The sequence below is a fragment of the Solanum dulcamara genome, chromosome 11, assembly GCF_947179165.1.
Source record: "Solanum dulcamara chromosome 11, daSolDulc1.2, whole genome shotgun sequence".
Taxonomy (NCBI): Eukaryota; Viridiplantae; Streptophyta; class Magnoliopsida; order Solanales; family Solanaceae; genus Solanum; species Solanum dulcamara.
The window spans coordinates 51,137,089-51,158,803 of NC_077247.1; the positions used below are offsets into that span (position 1 = coordinate 51,137,089).

Consider the following 21,715-nt stretch of genomic DNA (forward strand, 5'->3'; position numbering starts at 1 on the left):
TATGCATAGTGCGTTCAATTAAATTCTAGTTATGAAAATATATTTGTAGGACCTATTTTTTCTAATTCCCATGCAGTATGAATTAGAGTTAAACACTCGACTTTTGAAAAAATTGGTTCGATTTATTTGATTTTGGTTTGTGAAAAAAAAATATGCATCAGTATTTTTAAGCTTGGTTTGTTTTTCCTAAAATGATTTTTTTATTTTTTTCAAAAGAAATTATGATATATATATAAACGATTGAATCATACAATCGGAGTAATCTTTTGGCTTCAAAACAAAAAAAAAATCTTTATCAATAGATTATTTCTTCTACAAATATCTTCATAATCAAAAACAGTAATAATTAAAATTCGTTAGAAAAAATCAACTACAACAACAAGCAATATCAAGTACTTAAAGACAAAATTTTCTATAAATAAAATGATAACGCATTAAGAGGAAGAAAACTAAGAAGGAATACTCTACTATAATGTAAAATTCCTCTAACGTAGAACAATAGCTTGAAAATGCTAAAGCTACGAAGTTGATAAAACATTATGTATTTTCATCTCTTTATAATTATCTCAGAAATTTTTAACACAACTGATTGTAAAAAATTATGTTAATCCATCACTACAAAAATATATATATTTTTTTCAATAATTTATGAAAGAGCTCAGTATTTTCAAGCTTTTTAAGTTGAATACTAATTTATTTTTCTGTCCACTAATTTCTTAGAGAATTAATTTAGTGATGTCGTTGAAAGATCAATGCTTAATTTATGAATATTTGAATATTTTTAAAGTTGACTTCTGATAAAAATAATTATAAGATAAAGTTATCATCTAATGATCAAAGTTATAATTTTCAAAAAAAATGATTTTATGATAAATTAAAATTTTGAAACTATTAAAATCGAACAACAAATTAAAGAACCAAACTTTTGAGAAAATCTAATTTTAAAAAAGAAAGTGTATTCAATTGTTTCTTATTATTCTCTAAAGAAAATGTATAAGATAATCTTTAAAATATCTAAGTAGCGAAGCTCTTTTACCAATAATATAAAACCTACGTATAAACCTTCATTATTAGAAATTGGCTCCCTCCCTCTCCCCTTTTTCTCTGAAACCCTAAATCTTTTCCTTGAACAAAGAGAGAGGAAAACCCCAGTCTTCAATCCCCAATTCGAATTCGGAACCCTAGCGGACCAGCCCGCATTGATTTCTTCCGATTTAATTCAATCGCTCGAGGGAGGAGCACTTTGGGTTTTCTGTAGGGATAAATGGGGAAGAAGAAGAAGAGATCAACTGATAAGGTATGGTGCTACTACTGTGATAGGGAGTTCGATGATGAGAAGATTTTGGTTCAGCATCAAAAGGCTAAACACTTCAAATGCCATGTTTGCCATAAGAAGCTTTCTACTGCTGGCGGCATGGCCATTCATGTTCTTCAGGTTCACAAAGAAACCGTCAGCCAGTGAGTAATTTCTTTTTGCTGATAATTGTCTAGCTACATTCTTAACTCGGCCCTATTTAGCCCTCTGTGTTGATATATTTCTTGTCCTCAGCATTGAATAGTGGCTTTTGTATGTTTCTTATTGGTGCTGTTGTGGACATATTTACACCTTCCTCAGAAGGGGGATGAAATGTTGAATCCATGAAAACTCTATGAGATCTTAGCGGAGAACACAGAAGGCTTTGGGTGTGTCGTAGTGAGTGGGTGTTTACTTTGACTTACTAGTTTGAGCAGATACCTTGAAGTCTGTTTAAGAACATAGTTTAGTTAATGACAATATTTTGGGAAACAAAAGAATCTAAAGTAGCTCGAGAATTTGGTCATACTATAAAATGGTATCGTTATATTCAAGTAGTCATAATGTGACTGATGCAGAAAATTTAAAATTTGTTGTGTGACCAGTAAGTAATTCATGTCTACTCACTATGAAACAAGAAAAAAATGTGTTATTTTTAGGTTCTCTGGTTATGAATCCCTTGATGTATCTCTTTAAAAAATGACATCCCTTGATCCATAAATGTGCGTTGGGGGTTCCCCGTCATGAAGAAAATTATTTCACTAAAAAAAGATCATCTAAAATAGTTGAGATTTTGTTTTTTAATGAAGGGCAACATCTCCCCAAAACAATATAGATATAATATTCTAGGCCTGAAATATTTTCATTTTTATAAAATTTGTCTAATGTGACGCTGCAGAAAGAGGTCATTTACTCTCATAAGTTAAATGTTATGGTAGAAGAGCATTCTGTTACCTGTTGATGCAACTAAAGGAATTGTGTATGTCATACTTTTTTTTTTGGATAATGGTAACTGTATATTCACACCTAAAAACCCATCAGGTAAAAAACTGACGGGGTGGGACTTACAACCCCAGGGGGTATCATCAAGACCAAAATCTAGACATGAGACTCTACAATTGTCCTATGAAATCAACTAAACTATCTATCTCCCCCACTTTATCTTGTTTACACCAAAAATACAAAAGACTAAGGCTCTTCATCTTGATATTCTGGAAGCTTTTGGCTATTCCATCGTGACCTCTTTCATTTCTTTCACTCCATAATGTCCACCAAATACATGTTGGAATGCTCCTCCACCAGTCTTCTTGTGACCCTCTTCTCCCCACTCCTTCCCACTGTTTCAGCAAGTCAAAGGAAGTTCTGGGCATTATCCAATTTATACCTAGTATACAGAAGAACATGTTCCACAGATTTACAGCTGTTCTGCAGTGCAAGAACAAGTGACTATTTATCTCTGCCTCTTTCTCACACATAAAACACCTTGAGCAAATCTGTATACCTCTTCTTTGTAGTACTTCGTGGGTAAAACAAGCTCTCCTGATCACCAGCCAGATGAAACATGAGACTTTGGGAGGGATTTTAACCTTCCAAACCAGTTCCCAAGGCCAGATAGTTGTCATTGAGCGACTGTAATTCAGTCTCCAGTAGCACGACTTCACAGTAAAGAAACCCTTGTTGTGCAACAAATCAGGACCTGCATGTACTCCTGGGAAACCATTTAGAACCTGCAGCAGTTCAGCCATCTGTTTATCTCCCAGTGGTTAAAGGCCCTCCTAAAAATCAAGTTCCACCCTCGAGGACTCCATACTTGTGCCATTTTGTCCATCTGTTGCAAGCTCAACATGTACATATCTGGGAAGGTAGTCTTCAGATTTTCTTCCCCAATCCACACTTCGTTCCAGAAACTAGTCTTTTCCCCATTACCAATTGTGTACTTTAGATTATTACCGAAAGAGAGCCACAATCTTCTAATTGTTTTCCGCACAGAACATCCAAATGTACCAGTCACCTCCTCAGTAATCCAGCTATTCAGGAGCCCATAGTTTTGTGAAATGAATCTCCTCCAATTACAACAAAATCTCCATTACCATTTCTTCAGTAAACTTTCAATATGTGCACCTGCTCTTTGCTAAGGATCACCATATCCCATTTGACTAGGTTGTACCCCTTATTCTCTTTGTTGCCTTGCCATAGGAATACTCTTCTTACCTTGTTAATTGTGTATGTCATACTTGTTTGGGTAGAATAGAACACAACGGAAGCAAATGATCCGTACAGGTGGTACCTAGTCAAATTATTGAGTATTGCAATAAAACAAGTCCTATGGAGGAGAATAGATGTTAGAGATCCATATAGCGGACCCTAACTATTTTCGGATGGAGACAATAGCAGTTGATGTCGTAGATGGGTGCTTCTGAAATTTAAAGCAAGTTTGACCTTGTTTTTTCGACCCACATATTCCTGCAAAATTCCTAAAGCTTCTTGCCAAAATTTCTTGCCTGCTCTAATTACCAAGGAATTTTTTGCAGGATGTAATCCAGTTTGCTGATAATGTTTCATGCTACCTTTTTGGGTTGCATTTTATCTGTTTTTTTGGGGCAATAAATGCATTAAGTAACATATTTGGTTGTTACAGGGTACCGAATGCCAAACCCGGCAGAGAGTCTACTGATATTGAAGTATATGGAATGCAAGGAATCCCAAGTGATGTCTTAGCAGCTCACTATGGAGAGGAAGGTATGAGCAGTACTGTGACTTGCTTTGCCTTTTTGAAGTCATGGAGGAGCCATAGGTTTGCTGAATTGTAGCAAGAAAAGAAGTTACCTTTGCTTTCACATCTTTCTTGTTATACCATTGTACTGGTACTATTGAATTGCTATTCTTGTGGCAAAGAATGATTCCTCAACATAGAGGGTAGACCTATTATCCACCGAGTTTTGAACCATGCGTCATTGGCCCTTAGAGATTTCTTTGGTTATCAAAAGAAAATGTTTTCTTAACTTGGTTTTATAAACTTAAATCAGGGTTTTGGAAAATTGAAATAATGCTACAGATGTTCAGGGCTTTTGCTTGAATTTAGCTAAGACTAGAGCTTGTATCATCCATCCCATTTTTATCGGATGCCCTCATGCCCCCAAAGGGAAGTCTGGAGCTTGTATCTTAATATCTCCATGCTATTGGGTTTTAAGTCTCTGTTTCATTATGTGCTCCTGGGCATCTCCATTTCTGTAGATCCCCGTATCATTTATATATTGGAATCTTTTTTTCAAGCTTTCCAACCTTGCATCTTGCTAAACTAATAGCAATTGTTTCTGAATTCCTTTTTTCCTTTCCACTGGTTTTAGGTGTTTAAAGCTTTTTACCTTTTGTGTGTGAGCTTTTAGTGCATTTCCTTATCTCATATTTGAGTTAATATGAGCATATTACCTTTTCAGCTCTCTGCAGATCTTTTCCTCTGACACTAATGTCTGTTCTGCCTGCTCACTTTCATGACTACATAAAGCTAAATATGTTTCCCTGTTGGATTTTTATTTTCCTGTAGAAGATGAGTCCCCAGCTAAAACTGCCAAAGTGGACATTCCATCATCTCAGTATCTTGGTGGTGCAATTCCAGGATATCCTCCCCGGCCAACTTTTGGTGCAGTGCCACCACGGTATGTTTGTCATGGAAATGCTTATTCTTTCCAGTTTCCTTGTGCTAGAATACTTTATGATACACTTTCATTTTCATATGCTGTTGCATCAGTTAGCTTATTTTTAAAACCTTTTCTTTTTGTATTCTGCATGCTAAATTTTTGGATATGGATGAGTTTTTTCTATTAGCATGATATTTGGGGTCCGGGAGAATGCATGCCCGCATAAGATCCGGGACATAGAGCCTATTTCGATTGACTTTTGGCTTTTGACTTATAAGCAAAAGCTATAAATTAGAAATTCTAACTTATGATTTTTGGCTATTTTACCATTTTAGCTTAAAACGAAGTGCTTATAAGCACTTTTTAAAGTTACCCAAACACTCCAAATGTGCTTAAAAGTTGTTTTGCTTTAAAAGCTCTTAAAATAAGCCAATCCAAATAGGTTCAGTCTCTTCATTTTGTGCTTGAAGTGTGAAGTCAGTTCATCTTGAACTATGTTTTCCTTGAATAAATTTTGTTTAAGATGGAAATTTTCATTCATGTCGATTTATCACTATATCAAAGATATATTCCTTGAGTAAGTATTTGTGGTCAAGACAGAACAAATGCAAAGAAGCATAGTATTTCTTAAAAAGAAGATAACATTTTCAATTTTGACGAGTCAATGGCACAATCATCTATAGATAGAAACATCTATTTCTTTTAAGAAGGTAAATTTAAGAATATTTTAATATGGAAACCTACGTTGTGCGGACTCTTCATTTTTGCTACTGAACCCTTCTCGATGCGACACGGGTGCGGGTGCGGGGTGTGGGGTGTGTGTCAGATTCGGTCAATCCCATTTGTATACTTTGACCAAAGCAGTGTTTTGGATGGCGAAAGGCGACAAGGGTCTGCCTCGCCATAAGGCGAGGCGCTCGCCTTTTTGAAGTGTGGCGCCAATTAATACCAAAAACTTAAAATATTTAATTGCATATACAAATAATCAAAATATCAAAAAAACAACATATTAGCAAGTATTTCAATTCAAAAACTGAAAATAGATAGTACATACTAAAAGTCTAGAACTTGAATGAGAAAAAAACAGACCAAAAGTCAAAACAGTGAGGGGAAACAAACAGAAGTAGAAGTAAAATTGAAGTTTGAAGAAGGAAAAAGAAACAAAGGAAGAAGAAATCTGAAGAAGAAAAGAAGAAATACGTATTGGTTGGACTTTGGAGTCGGCAGAAAAGTCTGGCTAGTCGTCGGAGAAGTCTAGTCGAGGTGACTGGTTGGCGCAGTTGCAGTCTAAGAATGCAACTGTGCAAATTTGGAAAGAAACTCCTAAAATTACATTTTAACTTTTAAAATCCTAAATTGATCGCCTTTTTCTTAGAAAATACAAAAGGCTACGCCTTTCTCACCTTTGTCGCCATGGCGTCGCCTTTTGAAGATCTCCTCGCCACAAAGCTAATAGGTGATGAATGACTGCCTTGCTTCTCACCATTGGCAGCGAGGCGATCGCCTTTCACAACACTGGACTAGAGTTAAGAACAAATTTGGAAAATGACTGAGAGGGAATTTTGGAACCTTCCTGAAAGATCTTGTTAGCACGACAACTTGCCTAGCCACACTGATTCTCGTATGGACTTGGAATAGAGAACTTAGGTGGCAAATTTTTGAGAGGTTCTAGGGTCATGGTGTTCTTGTTCCTTCATTGTTTGGAGGGGAGAAGAGAGGAGAGGGGCTGCCGCTCAGCATTTTGGTTGAGAGGCAGTAGAAATGAGCTAGGGTTGGAGGTTTGGTGTATTTCTTGGTGTAGAGATTTTTTGAAATGTCTTGTTTACCCTTTATGGGCCTACATATTGCAATTAAAATTAGGGAAAATAATACTTGTACCCAAAAAGGAAAACTATTTACAAGCGACTACCTTCTTACAAATACCCTCTGTTTTTAACTGCTAATTTACTTTTATTGCTTGATATCATCGGAGTATAATATGTACTCTGATGGTATCAAAGAGGAAGAAGCAGTGCTTCAGTGAAAACACTACTCAGTTATTCCTTGATACCATTAGAGTATATGTATAACAGACAGTGTTTCAGTGAAAAAGACTGCTCCGATGGTATTAAGGATGAAGAAGCAGTGATTCTGTGAATAGAACAAGGGGGGAGTTGGGACTTCACTATTGTAGTGAGCAAAATCCAATTATTTTAATGTGACAACTCTTTGCTGACACAATTGGTAAAGTTCAGTGACCGTACGTATATGAAATTAACTCGGTCCATGAAAAATATAAAAAAAGGCAGTCCGGTGCACTAAAACTCCCGTTATGCGCAGGATTCGAGAAGGGCTCGACCACAAGGGTCTATTGTACGCAGTCTTACCTTGCATTTCTGCCAGAGGTTGTTTTCAAGGCTTGAACTCGTGACCTCCTAGTCACATGACAACAACTTTTCCAGTTACTCCAAGGCTCCCCTTCATACATGGCAGCAAATAAAATAAAATAAATATACATGACAACATTTATTAAACAATATTGATGGCACATGAAATATTTACTGCTATAGCAGTTTGTGCGTCAACCATCCAAAAATCGTGTCATTTTGTTTCTATTTTTTTTAGGTAAAACTCACCTTCCCTACAAATTATATCTGTATATCTACTATATTCTGCAAAATATTTTTTATTTTAGAAAATACCTTTCGATATAATAAATGTATATAATGAATATTTATTCCAAAAATATAATAATAAATTGACGTTGCCAAAAATTATATTCATAGCATCAACACATGTTATATTCTAGATTTAATAAACATTTTTTTTTTTACAGAATATCTCTCAAATTTAGAATATCTTTATAACTCTATTTTTATTATGTTGAGTTTTTTAACCGAAACCCCGCACCCGTATCCACACTCGGATTTGCACCCCTGAATCTTAAAATTTAAAATTTGCCGAATCCGAATCTCAGATTTGCACCCGTCTCGGATACCCATACCCGAGTCCGAGCAACTTAGATGGGACCCATCCTGAGCCAATGGTTTAGCAAAAGCTGCAAGGCAAGCTCTCTAGTTGAACTAAAGTAGTTCTTTCTATAGTTGACTTCTGATCTTCTCAAGGACTACAACTTGCTTTTGCTTTTCACCGGGGGAGGAAAGAAGGGTGGAGTGGGTGGGTGGGGGTGGAGGGGCTATATCTTGCTTTATTTCTCTATCCTAGGATTACCAACTGTTTATTCTGAAAGAAGAATTCCCATGGTAGGAGTAGTATTACTTGGTCAAACAAGCAAAATAATGAATTCGTGAGATAAGGATTGAAGCTCACTAAGGTCAAACAAGCAAAATAATAAAGATATTTTTGATGTTTTAGATTACTTGTAAGAAATAGTGCTGATATGGACTCAAGATGTAAGTTTTGTAACACTTTTGAAGTGGCACTACATAATTGGATGTAGTATACCTGTTGTGAATATATAGGTTAATTGTCGCCTTCCTCAAAAAAAAAAGGATTCAAACTCATTATTATAGTATGATCAAAATATCCCATTTCCGACTTTGTTATAGTGATGGTGTGGCATAGTGATCTGGTCTATAGATAATACAGAAAATTGTCTCCAAAGGATAGCTGATTGTTGAGGAATAGGAGTAACAATCTGGAGATTTTTCATGTTTGAATCCCTGTTACAACACTTGGTATGAATCCATTTTTTGTAGTCTTGATAGTCAGGGACTCAGGGTTACTGACTTACCGGTATGGCAGCACCTACACTTGTGAATGGTAATTAACTAGGTGGATTAGTCAAGGAGCATGCAACTTGGAATAGATACCGCCATCATTAAAAAATGATGTTAGGGAAATTTTTAGCCTTTGCATTTATATCTTTTTGTTATCCTTCTCGTGTACATTTTTTTTTTGGCATGCATTGAATTTATTAGCCGCTTTAGACTTTCAATCACCAACTCTAATAGGTATATAAATTCTTACATGGAGCTGGTCTGTTTTGTGTAGCTATAATCCTGCTCTGCCTATGCCTCCTGCTGGCTGGCCACTCCCCCCTCGTCATCCACCTTGGTATACACAGTATCCTGCTGTCTCGGTTCCACCTCCTGCACCGATGGGTCTGCCGCAACAACCATTATTTCCTGTGCAAAATGTGAGGCCTCCAATGCCAGCCACTGCACCACCAACACTTGTTGCTCCTCCAGGGCTCCCGGCTCCACCTGTTCCTGTGTCTCAACCCCTGTTTCCTGTTGTTCCTAATAACAACAACCTTGCACAAAGTTCGCCATTCTCAGCGCCGATGCTGTCAATGAGTGTGCCATTTAGCTCTGCAGCTGAAGCAAAGAGCTTATTTGATCCAAACATGGGCAGCAATGCTCCTGCCGCCATTGGCTATCAGGCTCCAGGTATTTAAGGTCTAAATTGTAATGTCTTTATCTATTTTGTTGAAGGTCTGACACTTTCAACATGGTTCCTGTTGGGAATTTACTTATTGCCATTTACTGTTGTGCCTTAAGATAGGATAATCAGCTCTGTTCTGATCCTTTAGTAGTAGTATTCATTTGTTGTTTTTGAAAGGAACAAGGCATGCTTTGAGGGAAAGTGGCTGCAGATTCCTAGTGTTAAAAACATATGTATCAAGAACTTGTATTTTTGGTGTTATAGTAGTACTCTTGATTAGGATGGTTAAGTATTTGGATATTTTACACTTATTAGGGGAAAATATGTAGTATGTTTGGAGTGAGGTGCTATTTAGGTCCTGTAATCTTTTCTGTACCATTTTGGCACATTTTATAAATATCTTTACTTATCAGAAAAATAAAAATGCAAACTGTGTTAGTTGGCCTTGATTCTTTCCAAAACTTGGAAAGTAGTTTTGACATCTTTCCGAGGGAAAATTTGTTAGTCGCTTGGATGAGGTGATGGTACAAACTTCATTTGATGTACATGCTTATATATTTTGGTGAGAAATCAGAAAAAATTGGGCAGCCTATGGTATCAGATTATTTTGTTGGTTTTAACCTCGTACAATATTTTGAGGTGATAGTGAGGACTACTCTAGGTGTCATAAAACTTTCCAATGAAGCCCTGGGTTGGAAAATGAGATAAGAGGGTTCTTAGTGTCATTTTTGTTTATAATGATGAAATTTGATGTTGAAGCTGTTGTCTGTGGTCTACAGGCTTCGTTCACATACCATTCTTCTTATCTTTCTCACCTGAATCCTTGTGGATGGACAGGAAAAGAGCATCCTATTTTTATCTCATATAACATTTTCTGTTAAATACTATGCAAGCTATCTTGCCTGATTTTCTGATAGAGCTTTGCTGAGTAGTAGAGTTTGATTTATGCTTTTATATGTCAATCTTGGCTATGTGGCCAATGCTTTATAAGAATCAAGGCCCATTTAGAACGTGGAAAAGTTCTTCGGTTCTTCATTTCTCATTTCATTTTCTCTTTCTGCAGCCCCAGTACCAGTAAATTCACATTCCTATGCCTCTGGCCCAAATACTGGTGGGCCCTCAATTGGTCCGCCACCTGTTATTACAAACAAAGCTCCAGCAAACCAACCAGCAGCGAATGAGGTCTACTTAGTTTGGGATGATGAGGCCATGTCCATGGTGGGTAGTATTTGCTTTTTCATGTAATTAATATCTTACAGTTAATTTGTGATACCGAGTGTTGGTGTGTAATATTTTCAGGAGGAAAGAAGAATGTCCTTACCAAAGTATCAGGTGCATGATGAGACTAGCCAGGTAAGTTATAATTACCTACTACTAGTATTTGTTCCTATGGATATGGACTTGTGTTGTACGTTTATCCAGATGGTTGTTTACTATTCTTTCGTATTCGTAAAGCAAATTTGTAAGTTTTTCCATTCTCCTTCATCTTCTTGGAAATAGCAATACTCTCGGATGAGTATCTGATAATCAATCAATTTAGTGTATGTTTCAACCCCATTAATTAATGGGCTTCTTTTATCTTCTTTTGGCCATTCTCCGGTTGGCAAGCAATCCCAACAGTTTTGTGGTCATCAATGATTCAAGTATGTATCTTCATTATCTTTTGCTGGTAGTTAAGTAATGACATTTCTGATTACTATGCTGCCATCCACTCTAGGGATCTCAACAGAGTGCATGTATTAGTTCTTGGATATTTTCATGTTCTCCTTGAGCTTTACTTGACCTTGAAAGAGTTGGGTTGTGTGAGCAAAGCATAGACCCAACAGATGTTTGCAAATTACTATGATTATTTATAGATATTTATGGTCGAACAGTGGTTCAAATTTGGCCCAGGTCAGATTCTTTTGCCAAGTTCAGAATCTATTGTCATTGAACCGCAGGCTATGATTTTGACTTATACATTTGTGCTGATTACTAACCTTTTCACTCTTTAAAATTTCGTGTCTGTGTTTTCTTCTTTCAGATGACCTCAATAGATGCGGCAATAGACAGAAGAATATCAGAAAGCAGGCTTGCAGGACGCATGGCTTTCTAGACCCTGACCCTTTTTGCTCTGGTTGTCAGGATGCTCTCTCAATCGTAGGAAATTGTTTAATTGAACAAAGTTGTTCTTCAAAAAAAGATTTGTCGGTTCTTCTGGATTCATAGGATGGTTTAGATGTTGTATTCCTTAGGAAAAATATTTATGAGGCATTCATTTTACATTTACATATATAGGAATATGAAAAAGGAAGCAGATTTGTTTTCCTACTGAATTATTGCCGTTGTTAGTCATACAGCACTGTGGTTTAGCTGGAATATATATGCAACCTGTGGTGCAATTTGCTTTCAAGTCTTAGTGTCTACTTCAATTGATTTTGAGTAAAAAATTCTTCTCGATAATCATCTTTGGATACTAACGACTTGAGCAAATCCCTCATATATGGTCTTGTTTTTTCCAGGTTTAGTGGGAGTTCACATATCTGCAGAACAAATAGATTTTGTTCACAACCAGTTAGGCCAAACCCGTAACTGAAGCTCAAGCTTCGTCCTTGATAAATGATTTTTACGATTTCAACGCATTTCATAAAGAAAATTACACTACTTAATGTCATTATTTGAGTGGGTTGTTTGACTAAATTATTCTAATTTAATTATGCCTAAATGTAAAATAGCATTGAAAGATTTTCTGAAATTTTGTTCGAACTATTATTTAAAGGGAAAAGATTTATCCCTCATTTATAATTTAATTTAGAGTGGATATATCTTTCGTTACAAAAATGATTTACATATACTAAATGCAAATGTTATATTACTAATTATTTTAGGAACTTTAGGATATAAGATCTTTACAAAATTAATAAAAAGAAAAGGTATATTAGTAAGGGATCAAAATGGAAAATAAAAAAATCAAACATAATATGTATGGAGGAAAGTTATTGTCATCAAGGCGGGCTTGAGGTCTTTTTTTTTATTTTATTTCCGTATTTTGTGAAAAGTTTTTACGACTGCACAAAATTCACTAGTTAACCCTAATTTATAAATGATTTTCCCTCTGTTTTTACTTTTCCCTATTCTCTATCATCGGCCGGCGATTTCGGCCGCCGGTGCATCATCTCGACAATCACACTCTCGGACAAAACCAAACTGTCGACAGTCTGCCACAGTCACCGCTGTTCCACCTCCCCCGCCGTATCTCGCGCCACCAGTAACTGTTAGTTGATCGAGTTCCACTAATTGGTTTTCTCTTGGAAAAGGAAAACTACTGGTGAAAATTATCTCTCTCTCTCTATCTATCTCTTCCCCAATTTTTTATACGCCTTGAGTCTCCTTTCTCTTCTCTTCCCCAAAACGCAAACCCTAGACTTTATCTTTGTCCTAATTCAATCTGCACTCCCACTAAAGATGAGAAGTCATGGCTTTAGTGTCTTCCTATGTGTTTTGCCTTGAAAAATTACAAAAGATATTTGTGGTTGCAGTTTGTCTTATCAGTTATTGTTCTTTTCAGTGTTGAAAGTGTGCTCATGGACCTATTAGATGATATTTTTGCCAATGGTGCTTCAAAGACTGGTAAGCAGGGAGAAATGTTTTTTTTTTCTAAGTTTGCGATGTAATTTATTCTCGTTCTTTAAAGGTTAAGCTTAATATTGTTATTTAATGCAGTCAAGGCTGGTGGCAAATTTCAACCGAAGGCGAAGCCCCGCCCGGTGAAGAAAGGTCCAGATGTTGCATCCTCTTCTTTGACGTCAAAACCCACTAGTGATACTGTAGAAGCTGATTCCTCTGAGGCTCTTAAGAGTGCAAAGAATTCTCAAAATTGTTGGCTTTCTTGCCTTTATGTTCTTATTATTTTCTTTTCCGGAATATTTTATTGCTAAATTTGATCATATAATAATTGTTGAGGCCCTGAGGCCGGAGGGTCATCAAAAATGTTGATTGCTTTTGTGCATAACATATGAAAAGGCAAGTATTATTGATGCCAAAATCTAGTACTAAGAAAGTGCTGTGATTTCATAAAATTAGAGAGCCAAAAAAGCAAAAAGGCAAAAAATAAAAATAAGTACTCCACCTATTTATACAAAAGATTCTAGGAATTGTAATAGATTTTCACTCTCATCTGTCCCTTCCAATTTGCACCTAGACCAAATCAGCAAAAAAAATCAGATTTAATCTTCAGAGTTGAGTCTCTTTGTCCTTCAAAACGCCTTTTGTTTCTTGTGTGCAATCAGAATTTGCCTTCTAGACAAACTTGGTTTTATATTTTTTAGCTTTTGAAATGTCATATAAAATATGCTATAAATAGTCTAAAATTGTTCTGCTTTGATGCTGTAAGACTTCTTCAAGAATGATTTTCTTTTGTTAAATGTAAGTAGGCGATGAACAAAGCTGTGTGTCAGCAGAACCTTCCTTGGGGCGTCCGCTTGCTGCAGAAACTTTGGTTCCATCAGTTGGTTCAAGTCTAGATGCAAGTATGGTAATGAATGATAACAATGAAGATTGGAAATCTTGCTTTGAGAAATCTGAGGGAGAGGTGATATTTTCTTAATCATATCGTGATCACATTAACAGATCTTTTGTATCCTTATTAAAGTTCTTTAATTTTCAGAATGCAGACATATATATAGGTTTGGATTCGTTTGATGATTTACTTCCTCACTCAAGCGGCATAGGTAACAAACAATCTTCTTCTGTTCTTTTATTACTTAATTTTCCTGCATATTGCTATTAATTGGAACTTGATTTTGGATGCTGCAAATGGGTTTCCTTCTTTTGGATGATTGGCCAATTAAAGATTAAATTATTAAAATTCTGTGCTGCATATAATGCTGAGAGTTCTAGTCCTGCTACAGATCCATCTGCTGCTCATGTTGCTGATGCAGAGAAGCAACAAGAACAGCTTTTAATTCCAGTTTCTGCAGTTGATGATTCAGTTCATAATGCTTCCAATCTTCAATCTGATGAAGTTGCAGCAGCCCAAGATGCATTAACATTCCAAGGAAGTGTTCTTTCTGTAAGTGGAAGTTGTCAGATGGTCAAATTCATGTCCTTCCCTTCTTTTTACTCCGAGTAGAGAAACATTGTCACTTAAATTCCTTGGCGCACTAACCAAAACTCCAGCTTTGCCGGTTGCAGGAGATGGACACTTACCCTTCCTTGGAAGCTGATATCCTTGGGGTAACTACTATATCTGGTATGACTGAATTTTCAGGTTCCTGTACTTGTACGTTATTATATCCTGTGCTCCTTCTAAATTTCTCATCTTTATTCAGGACAGAGTAGAAGATTCCAACCCAAACCCAAGTTACAAGTATACAGAGAGAGATATGATACAATCATTCCTGATTCAGTCGTCGGAGAGTCTGTGTCATGTGAGCCAGATTCACACTCCGTTCATTCTGAAATGGATTTTGTGGATAATGGGAAGGAACATGGATTACCTGCTGCTGATGTCCTTGATTTCTCAGCCAGAGGATTTGATAATAGTATTATTACAGAATCTGTGCATGAATTTCCAGTTCATGAAGAATATGTTGGGGAGGCTTCTCTTCCAGATGCTGGCATCCCAGCAAACCACTCTGAGGCTACTTCTCAGATGCCTGAGGAACCTGTAAATCCATAACTTGTTTTTCAAATTATTTCAGTTATTTCTCTAATTTTTGCAGTAGTTTACCTCATTGGAGTCATTTGTTCCTCTTCTTAACCCACTTGCAACTGTCTTTTAGGTACCTCAAAGGTCAAAGACTAAAAAACAAAAAGTCCCTGCATCTGAAGTTTCTGCAATTAGTGAAGAGAACGGTGAGAGTAGATCATTAAGGAGTAGAAGAAAGTCCGTGAATGCATATAGACTAGTAGATGAGTGTGATGAAGATGTAATTGGTGATGGGGAATATGTGCCTGAACATCCTAATGATTCTGTTACAAATGGGAATGATGAGGATTTTCTGGTGGAAAATGACTCACAAGGGACAAAGGTACAGAAGAATTCCAAGAAAACAGTTACTAAGGAAGGAAAACGAGTTAGGAAGAGTAAAAGGACTGCTGAAGCTTCTGATCAGGCAGCCAACAAGAAGCCTAAGAAGTTTTCTCATTCCACTCGTCAAAAGAGGAGAACAGGTAAGCCTAGTGGGTATTGCTGAAATTTGGCGTAATTATGGTTATGATTGTTTTTTGATCAGGAACTAACTTCTTTGTTTACAGTGGACAAGGCTTTGCTTGAGGTTCCCCTGGATGAGTTTGACTATTCAAGGGTGCCTATTAAGGATCTAATTTTATTAGCTGAGCACAAAGAGCGGTTGGCGGTATGCTGCTTTTTTTTTTCTCTTGTTTGCAATCAACCTTTTAATACGAGGAAAAATTAAAATGATATTTTGTTATTTTGACAGTCATCCTTGATTCTCTTGTTTCATGTTGCCATCCTTACTTGCAGAAAAAAGATGCAGCAGTGTCACAAGTACCTACTACAGATCAGAGGTATCAGAAGCTTATATACAATTAAATATTAGTAATCTACATATACCTTTTGTTTTATTTGTGAAAAAAAATACTATTCTGTGTTTAACCATTTACTTGGTGTTTATCTGTTTACTCCATAGTTTAATAAGTCTGTTCTTGTTGATAGTGAAAAGTAGATGATGTGTATATTGGTTCGATATATTCTAGTTTCCATTCATAACGTCTGCTTCTCTCGTATCAGATCCATCTTCTATCTATTTAAGAGCATCACTGGTCTTTTTTATATTGCCTACAGCTTCATTATTTTCTTTACTTTTAGAACTGTTCTAACATACCAGTCCAACCACTTTCATATTAGAAGCTGGAAGGTACTGTTATGAGAAGCTATTTTAATTGGTCAGAGGAAAATGATGAGAGAAATGCCATTGGTAAACACTTCATGCTTAAATATGTTATATAATTTGTGCTCCTTCAAGCCAATATGGATGTTAGGAAGTCATACTAGGTGATCTTTGACATGGTTTGAGATGTATAATTTTGTCATATGTAATATGAAAAAAAATATATATATAATGTAAAGTACTCTAATTCTCTTTCTGGAACCTAAATTGTATTCCCGGAAGGTAAACTTATCAGGACAAGAGATCTTAGAAGTTCGATGCTTGCTGGAATAGTTTTGGTATCAGTTGCTTTTGTTGTGTCAAAGTGCACATTTTTACTTGTGATGGAGGGTGTTGCGTGTATTTTCTTCTTTGGGACCAGATCCTTTCTTTTTCAAGTCACAATTTCTCCATGACCTGTGCTGGTGCAGTGCTGGTGCATCTTTTTCTAATTATGACGAGGATGAGACCTATGCTTCAGATGAAGAGGGGGAAGCTAATGATCATAAAAAAAGTACTACAGCTGAAGATACTACTGCCTACTTCAATTACCAGACTTACATGGATAAAACCCCGAGCACAAGGTGGTCAAAACAGGACACAGAACTTTTCTATGAGGTACACCCCTTCCATTGGTATCCTACTGAAAGATAGACAAGTAAATATGGAGATAATTGAATTTGATCTGGAAGAATTAGTTCAACAACTTTAAAGTGCTCAAGTTATTAGCAGATTCACCTAGGCATTCCCTATAAAAGTTTGTGGATTCCTTTCATAGATCTGTCAATTATGTTATGAAATTTGTTTCAATTATTGAGACCTACCTATGAGATAGCAGTGGAAGACTCCTGTAGGACATGCTTGTTGGTATTTATTTATTTCACTGTTACTTTGTTTTCTCTATTTGAGATAAGGGTCCTTGTCAAATATTACATGGATATACTTGTACCATCCTAGTGAATTATGGGATGCAAAGACACCTATAATGTGGGTTAATGCAGTTTTAAAGCAAAAAGAAAATGAAGTATTTCTATAGAAAGAATGCTTGACAGACTAGATTGTGTCTGGTCCTTGTCCATGTCACATGGTACTTTTCTTTTCTTTTTTTATTTTTTATGTTACATAGACTCATTCACGGGTATATACATGATATAGTTGTTTGTAAGAACTGGGTAATGATATGCAGCTTTTGTCTATTTCTAGTGTACTTTGAAATACGAAGTTTCCACGTCTATTTCATTCGATAATGAATACTTCAAGGCAAATGAAGCATCCAAGTAATGTAATTTTTTGTAGAACATAGTAGCTTGCCCTTTTCTGTAGAACTTAGTAGTTTACCTTTCCAGGAATGTACTTGTTGGAAAGTGGGAAGCTGGTCTGACTATGTACTATTTAGTCAAAAGGAACTTAGTAGAAGATTCAAACGCTAGCAAGAATGTGCCTTGAAGAGTCTGTATGCTATCAATTCATCCTTTAAGAAGGAACCCGGGGGTGGTGGAGGTTAAACGATTGAGTTTGATCAAGTTATTTATTTAGTCTAAGCAAGCTTCTCATTTTCGTCTATTAATGGTTCCTCTAATAAGCGTGAACCCAGTCTATCTGGTGCTAGAGTAGCCCAAAGATATTTTGAACCTGGCAGTAGCATTAACTTCTTTGGCATCTTTATCCTCAGCATGTGTCAATCAGAGCCGCTGGGGGGGGGGGGGTTAGATTAACTTTACCTCTCTTGGGCATTTGATTTTGATATGTTTTATGTTTTTATATTGAAGAAGTTGATATGTCTTAAAGAAGAAGATGCAAAATGGTAGAAAATAAAAAAGTTTGTCGTGCTGGTAGAAGTTGAGGCTTCCTTTTGGCCCTGGAGATGCAACTGGGATCATTCATGCTTCTTTTCTGGATGTAGCGCTAATGCATTAAACAGATCATTAGGTTGCTGACGGGCCAAGAGTTTGGGTTAGCAGTCAGCCAGTCACTGAAGTGGGTTGTAAACCCAGAGGTTTTAGGTACAAATTCCACTAGGCAAAAACACTATAGGGTACTTGTGCTGGTGGGAGGTAGCAGTGTAGCGGGTATCTCGTGGAATTAGTAGAGGTGCATGCATGCTGGCTCTGACACTACGGTTATATAGAATGTATGATAAATTTTGTTTTCTATAATTCTAAAGTTGGGTTAAAGAATCCTTAAATTTGTTTTGGCATCCCTAGTAGTTTCAAATTGAATATTATTCTACTGCTCTATTAATCATTTAGAAAATTGATAAAAGAACTGTGCAGGGTTATCTAAGCTGAAATGTTGTGTAGAAATTCTCACCTAAGCACTGACTCATTCACTTTTCGCCTATTTAGGCTAGGATTTGTGGATATTGAATGTAACTGAAACCTTGGACATCATTTTAGCTCTTGGCATCTGTTAGCTTTTGATGCAGTTAAGTTAGGGGTTGCTAGCTAATGAACAAGCAACTTTGTAAGAGATTATGCCATGACACCTTGAACTATGATATTTGTATCACTAACCCAGTTGAAACATCCCAACTTGTTCGAGAATGAGGTGTAGTCCGTTGAAACATATTGTTGGTTTCCTTTCCTTTTTGATAAGAAATTGATGCAATGTGGGGGCATTCCGAAATGAACTTGAAAGTATCAGTGGCTTGTGTTAATTATATAAACTGAAGTACCGAACTAAAAAGTACTAGCTAACTGCACAGTATTGTTGTTGTGTATAGCTAATACATGTGTGAAGTACATGAGATGTTAAGAGTCCATTACCTTTACGACACATCTCACATAGCGTTTCCACTTTCCAGTTATCTTTAAGCATTATTGGATGCCTTAGCTTTGTGCATCTTTGTTAACTGTGGTGGAGAGTCTTATAACTGTCCTTGGACACCTGAGATTCTGAAGTCTCCTTTTATAAGTTCAATGCGATGTCAGAATTGGCCCATCACTTTACCAGGAACTTTTAAGATTCAGGTTCTTTATGAAGAACATAAAGAGAGAAGACCAGTCATCAAATTGTGTGCTGATTGCAATTTCTTATCTCTGGAACGTCTTACAAACCAGCGAGGTGCTTACGGCTGTGGTAGCTGTGTGCCTCCATCGTCTGTTTTCCTCCCCCTTTCTCTTATATGCTCTAGAAAATAAGAACAATGAAATGAATGAATTTGATGAGTGCTGGAGAAACTATGGGGAACTGCATTAATATGGTCTGGACTTGTTCAAAGAAGGTGTGACCCCTGCTTAAACAGTTGTTTCTTTGTTAAAAAAAAGTGTGAGCCTTTTTATAAGATTATTATTCTTTTGATAAATTCAACTTTTTTTTTGATCAAGTAAAAGATTTCATTGATTATAACAAGGCCAACTTGGCTTTATACAAGAGGAACACCTAAAAAGGAGAAACCTAAAAACCATGATTCTCTCCAAAAGACACTTTGTCCTCTATACAAACAGAACTACATGGGTGCATCAAAAGAAAAGAAGGGGTTGGAGACTACTTAATTGTGCAAAGCTCATCTCCACCCCTTCAAAAGCTCTCATATTTCTCTCTTTCCAAATGATCCACATTAGAACAAGAGGAGTAACATTACACCCCTTGTCCTTCTTCTAGCTCCACTCTTCCAGCTGAACATCAACTCCTTCGTAGTTTTTGGTATTATCCAGGAAACACCAAACCATCTGAAAATATCCCTCCATAACCTTGTGGCTAATTTGCTAAGTAACAAAATATGATCCACATCCTGAGCTGCCTCCATGCAAAGAAAACAACAGCTCAAGCAGACAACCTTTCAATTGTCAGCCGTCAAAATCACCCCTCTTGTAGCTAACCATGTGAAGAAACACACTTCCCTGGCACCTTAGTTATCCATACTGAAACATATGAGATAAATTCCCTTTTATAAGATAATTTTCAACTTTTATGTGAAGAGTAGGGAAGCAGCACCCCAGATGCTATGAGTAATCAGGTATTTGAAAAAGGTAGTATAACTTTTGACTATAAGGTGTCATGGCACCAGATAGAGCTAATGGATAAAGATGCTTGATGTGATTAGGTGCAAATAGTACTGTGATGCACTCCATACTCTTTTGTTCTTTTTCCTTGGTTTTCTCTTAAACATTTAAAAACATGTTCTTCAGGCTGTGCAGCAGTTTGGAACAGACTTATCCCTGATACAACAACTGTTTACTGGCCGGACACGTAGACAGCTAAAGCTAAAACTCAAGAAAGAAGAGCGGCAAAATCCATTTAGGCTTCATGATGCTCTAACAAATCGTTCGAAAGGTAAATGTTGTTCAACTTTCTCTGCCGCACTCACATCTATATATTTCCTCAAGACTCATTATTATGATAACATTTGTTTTAAATGGACGTAAAATAGAGTTTTGAGATACATTATACAAATGAATAATTACTTTTTCAGAGAAACCTTCCAATAAAGAGTAATGTTTCATCAGCATGACAAGCATGCACCACTTAAATTTTCCTTCTCTGTCATCAGACCATCACAGACGGAAAAGGAACCATTGGCCTGAAGAAGAGAAAGGCTTTTCTAGTACAATGTGTCACGTTTTTTTTGAAGTTTTCTATAGAGGTTTTACATGATAATATACTTGTTGCAGATCATTCCCACTTTGAACGAGTAATTGAGCGTTTAAAGCAAATTGAAGCTGAGGAATTGCAGTACGCTGATAAAGACGAGTCAGTTGACCTGACAGGGGAGGAGGAAATGGAGGGGACTCAGGAGATTTATGTATGTATCTTCTCTTGCTTCTCATCATCTTTCTTGTATATCTTCCTCCGTGTGGGGGGTGGGGGGTGCATGCTTCTTATCTATTGTGCTTCTTTTCAATAATGTTATATCTGCATAATTTTATATGCATCATATCTTGCATTAGCAGAATGTATGTTGACAGAGTTCTCTACTCTGCATACAAATGCACATGTTATTATATGATGTTTCTTGTGTTATTACCTGGCTGGAGAAAGGAAGAATGTGGCCTACGTGGTTTGAGTAGACTATTATCAGGGTTGTCCTCGAGAAATTTTCTTCTTTTTTCTTTCCAATTTCCTGACTCATGCATTTGCTGCATAATGATTTTGCACAGGAGGAAGAAGCAAAGTCCGAACATGTTGAGGAAAAAGAAGTTGAAGCAGTGGAGCAAGATGTTCCGGAAATGGAGAGTCCAGTTAAGGAGTATGACGATGAAGATGATTTCATGAAATGGACTCAGTATACGAGTGAAGTGTGAAAGTTTCAGTTTATCTATTTTCTCCTGCCACAAGGATGTTATATTCTCTCTTGTTTATTCCTTTTTGAACACGGGCCAACAATATGGTACTTGAGAGAATCATGTCAAAGGAATGTTGCAAATGGCAAGTGTTGGTTATATGTACTGACAATGTAAAGAAAGTTTGTTCTCATACGTTAGCTTAACTTGATAGCGTAAAAGTTCTCCTTACAATTAGAGTTGAAATATTGCACAGTATTCTCTCATATTTACGAGCGAATGTGAGCTACTTCATTCTTTCTA

The 21,715-nt window shown here is 36.5% G+C and overlaps 2 protein-coding genes across 3 annotated transcripts; both read left to right on the top strand.

Annotated features, from left to right (window-relative positions):
* Positions 1 to 1,054: 1,054 nt before the first annotated feature.
* Positions 1,055 to 11,710, top strand: LOC129873169 (protein SUPPRESSOR OF FRI 4). The gene is made up of 7 exons (XM_055948203.1): positions 1,055 to 1,458; positions 3,933 to 4,033; positions 4,839 to 4,950; positions 8,926 to 9,323; positions 10,382 to 10,536; positions 10,618 to 10,671; positions 11,342 to 11,710. Exons 1-7 carry the CDS (start codon positions 1,265 to 1,267, stop codon positions 11,411 to 11,413), a joined length of 1,086 nt encoding a protein of 361 aa, XP_055804178.1. The 5' UTR covers positions 1,055 to 1,264; the 3' UTR covers positions 11,414 to 11,710.
* A 647-nt stretch (positions 11,711 to 12,357) lies between these two features.
* Positions 12,358 to 21,715, top strand: LOC129872404 (uncharacterized). 2 transcript variants are annotated; one of them, XM_055947397.1, is made up of 15 exons: positions 12,358 to 12,625; positions 12,866 to 12,927; positions 13,021 to 13,176; positions 13,731 to 13,888; positions 13,964 to 14,027; positions 14,208 to 14,368; positions 14,476 to 14,548; positions 14,628 to 14,965; positions 15,081 to 15,471; positions 15,556 to 15,656; positions 15,785 to 15,828; positions 16,622 to 16,808; positions 20,321 to 20,465; positions 20,804 to 20,934; positions 21,290 to 21,715. In XM_055947397.1, the coding sequence occupies exons 2-15, from the start codon at positions 12,882 to 12,884 to the stop codon at positions 21,431 to 21,433; spliced, it is 2,139 nt and encodes a 712-aa protein (XP_055803372.1). In that variant the 5' UTR covers positions 12,358 to 12,625; positions 12,866 to 12,881; the 3' UTR covers positions 21,434 to 21,715. The 2 variants fall into 2 exon arrangements, with proteins under 2 accessions (XP_055803372.1, XP_055803373.1); XM_055947398.1 differs by having other exon boundaries at positions 14,491 to 14,548.

Bases quoted from the DNA above. Each gene is read 5' to 3' on its own strand.
- LOC129873169 (XM_055948203.1), top strand. From the start codon at position 1,265: ATGGGGAAGAAGAAGAAGAGATCAACTGATAAGGTATGGTGCTACTAC. The intron at 4,034-4,838 runs GTATGAGCAGTA...ATTTTCCTGTAG, and splicing joins AGCTCACTATGGAGAGGAAG to AAGATGAGTCCCCAGCTAAA. The intron at 10,672-11,341 runs GTAAGTTATAAT...TTCTTCTTTCAG, and splicing joins TGCATGATGAGACTAGCCAG to ATGACCTCAATAGATGCGGC.
- LOC129872404 (XM_055947397.1), top strand. From the start codon at position 12,882: ATGGACCTATTAGATGATATTTTTGCCAATGGTGCTTCAAAGACTG. The intron at 15,657-15,784 runs GTATGCTGCTTT...CCTTACTTGCAG, and splicing joins AGCACAAAGAGCGGTTGGCG to AAAAAAGATGCAGCAGTGTC. The intron at 15,829-16,621 runs GTATCAGAAGCT...GTGCTGGTGCAG, and splicing joins GTACCTACTACAGATCAGAG to TGCTGGTGCATCTTTTTCTA.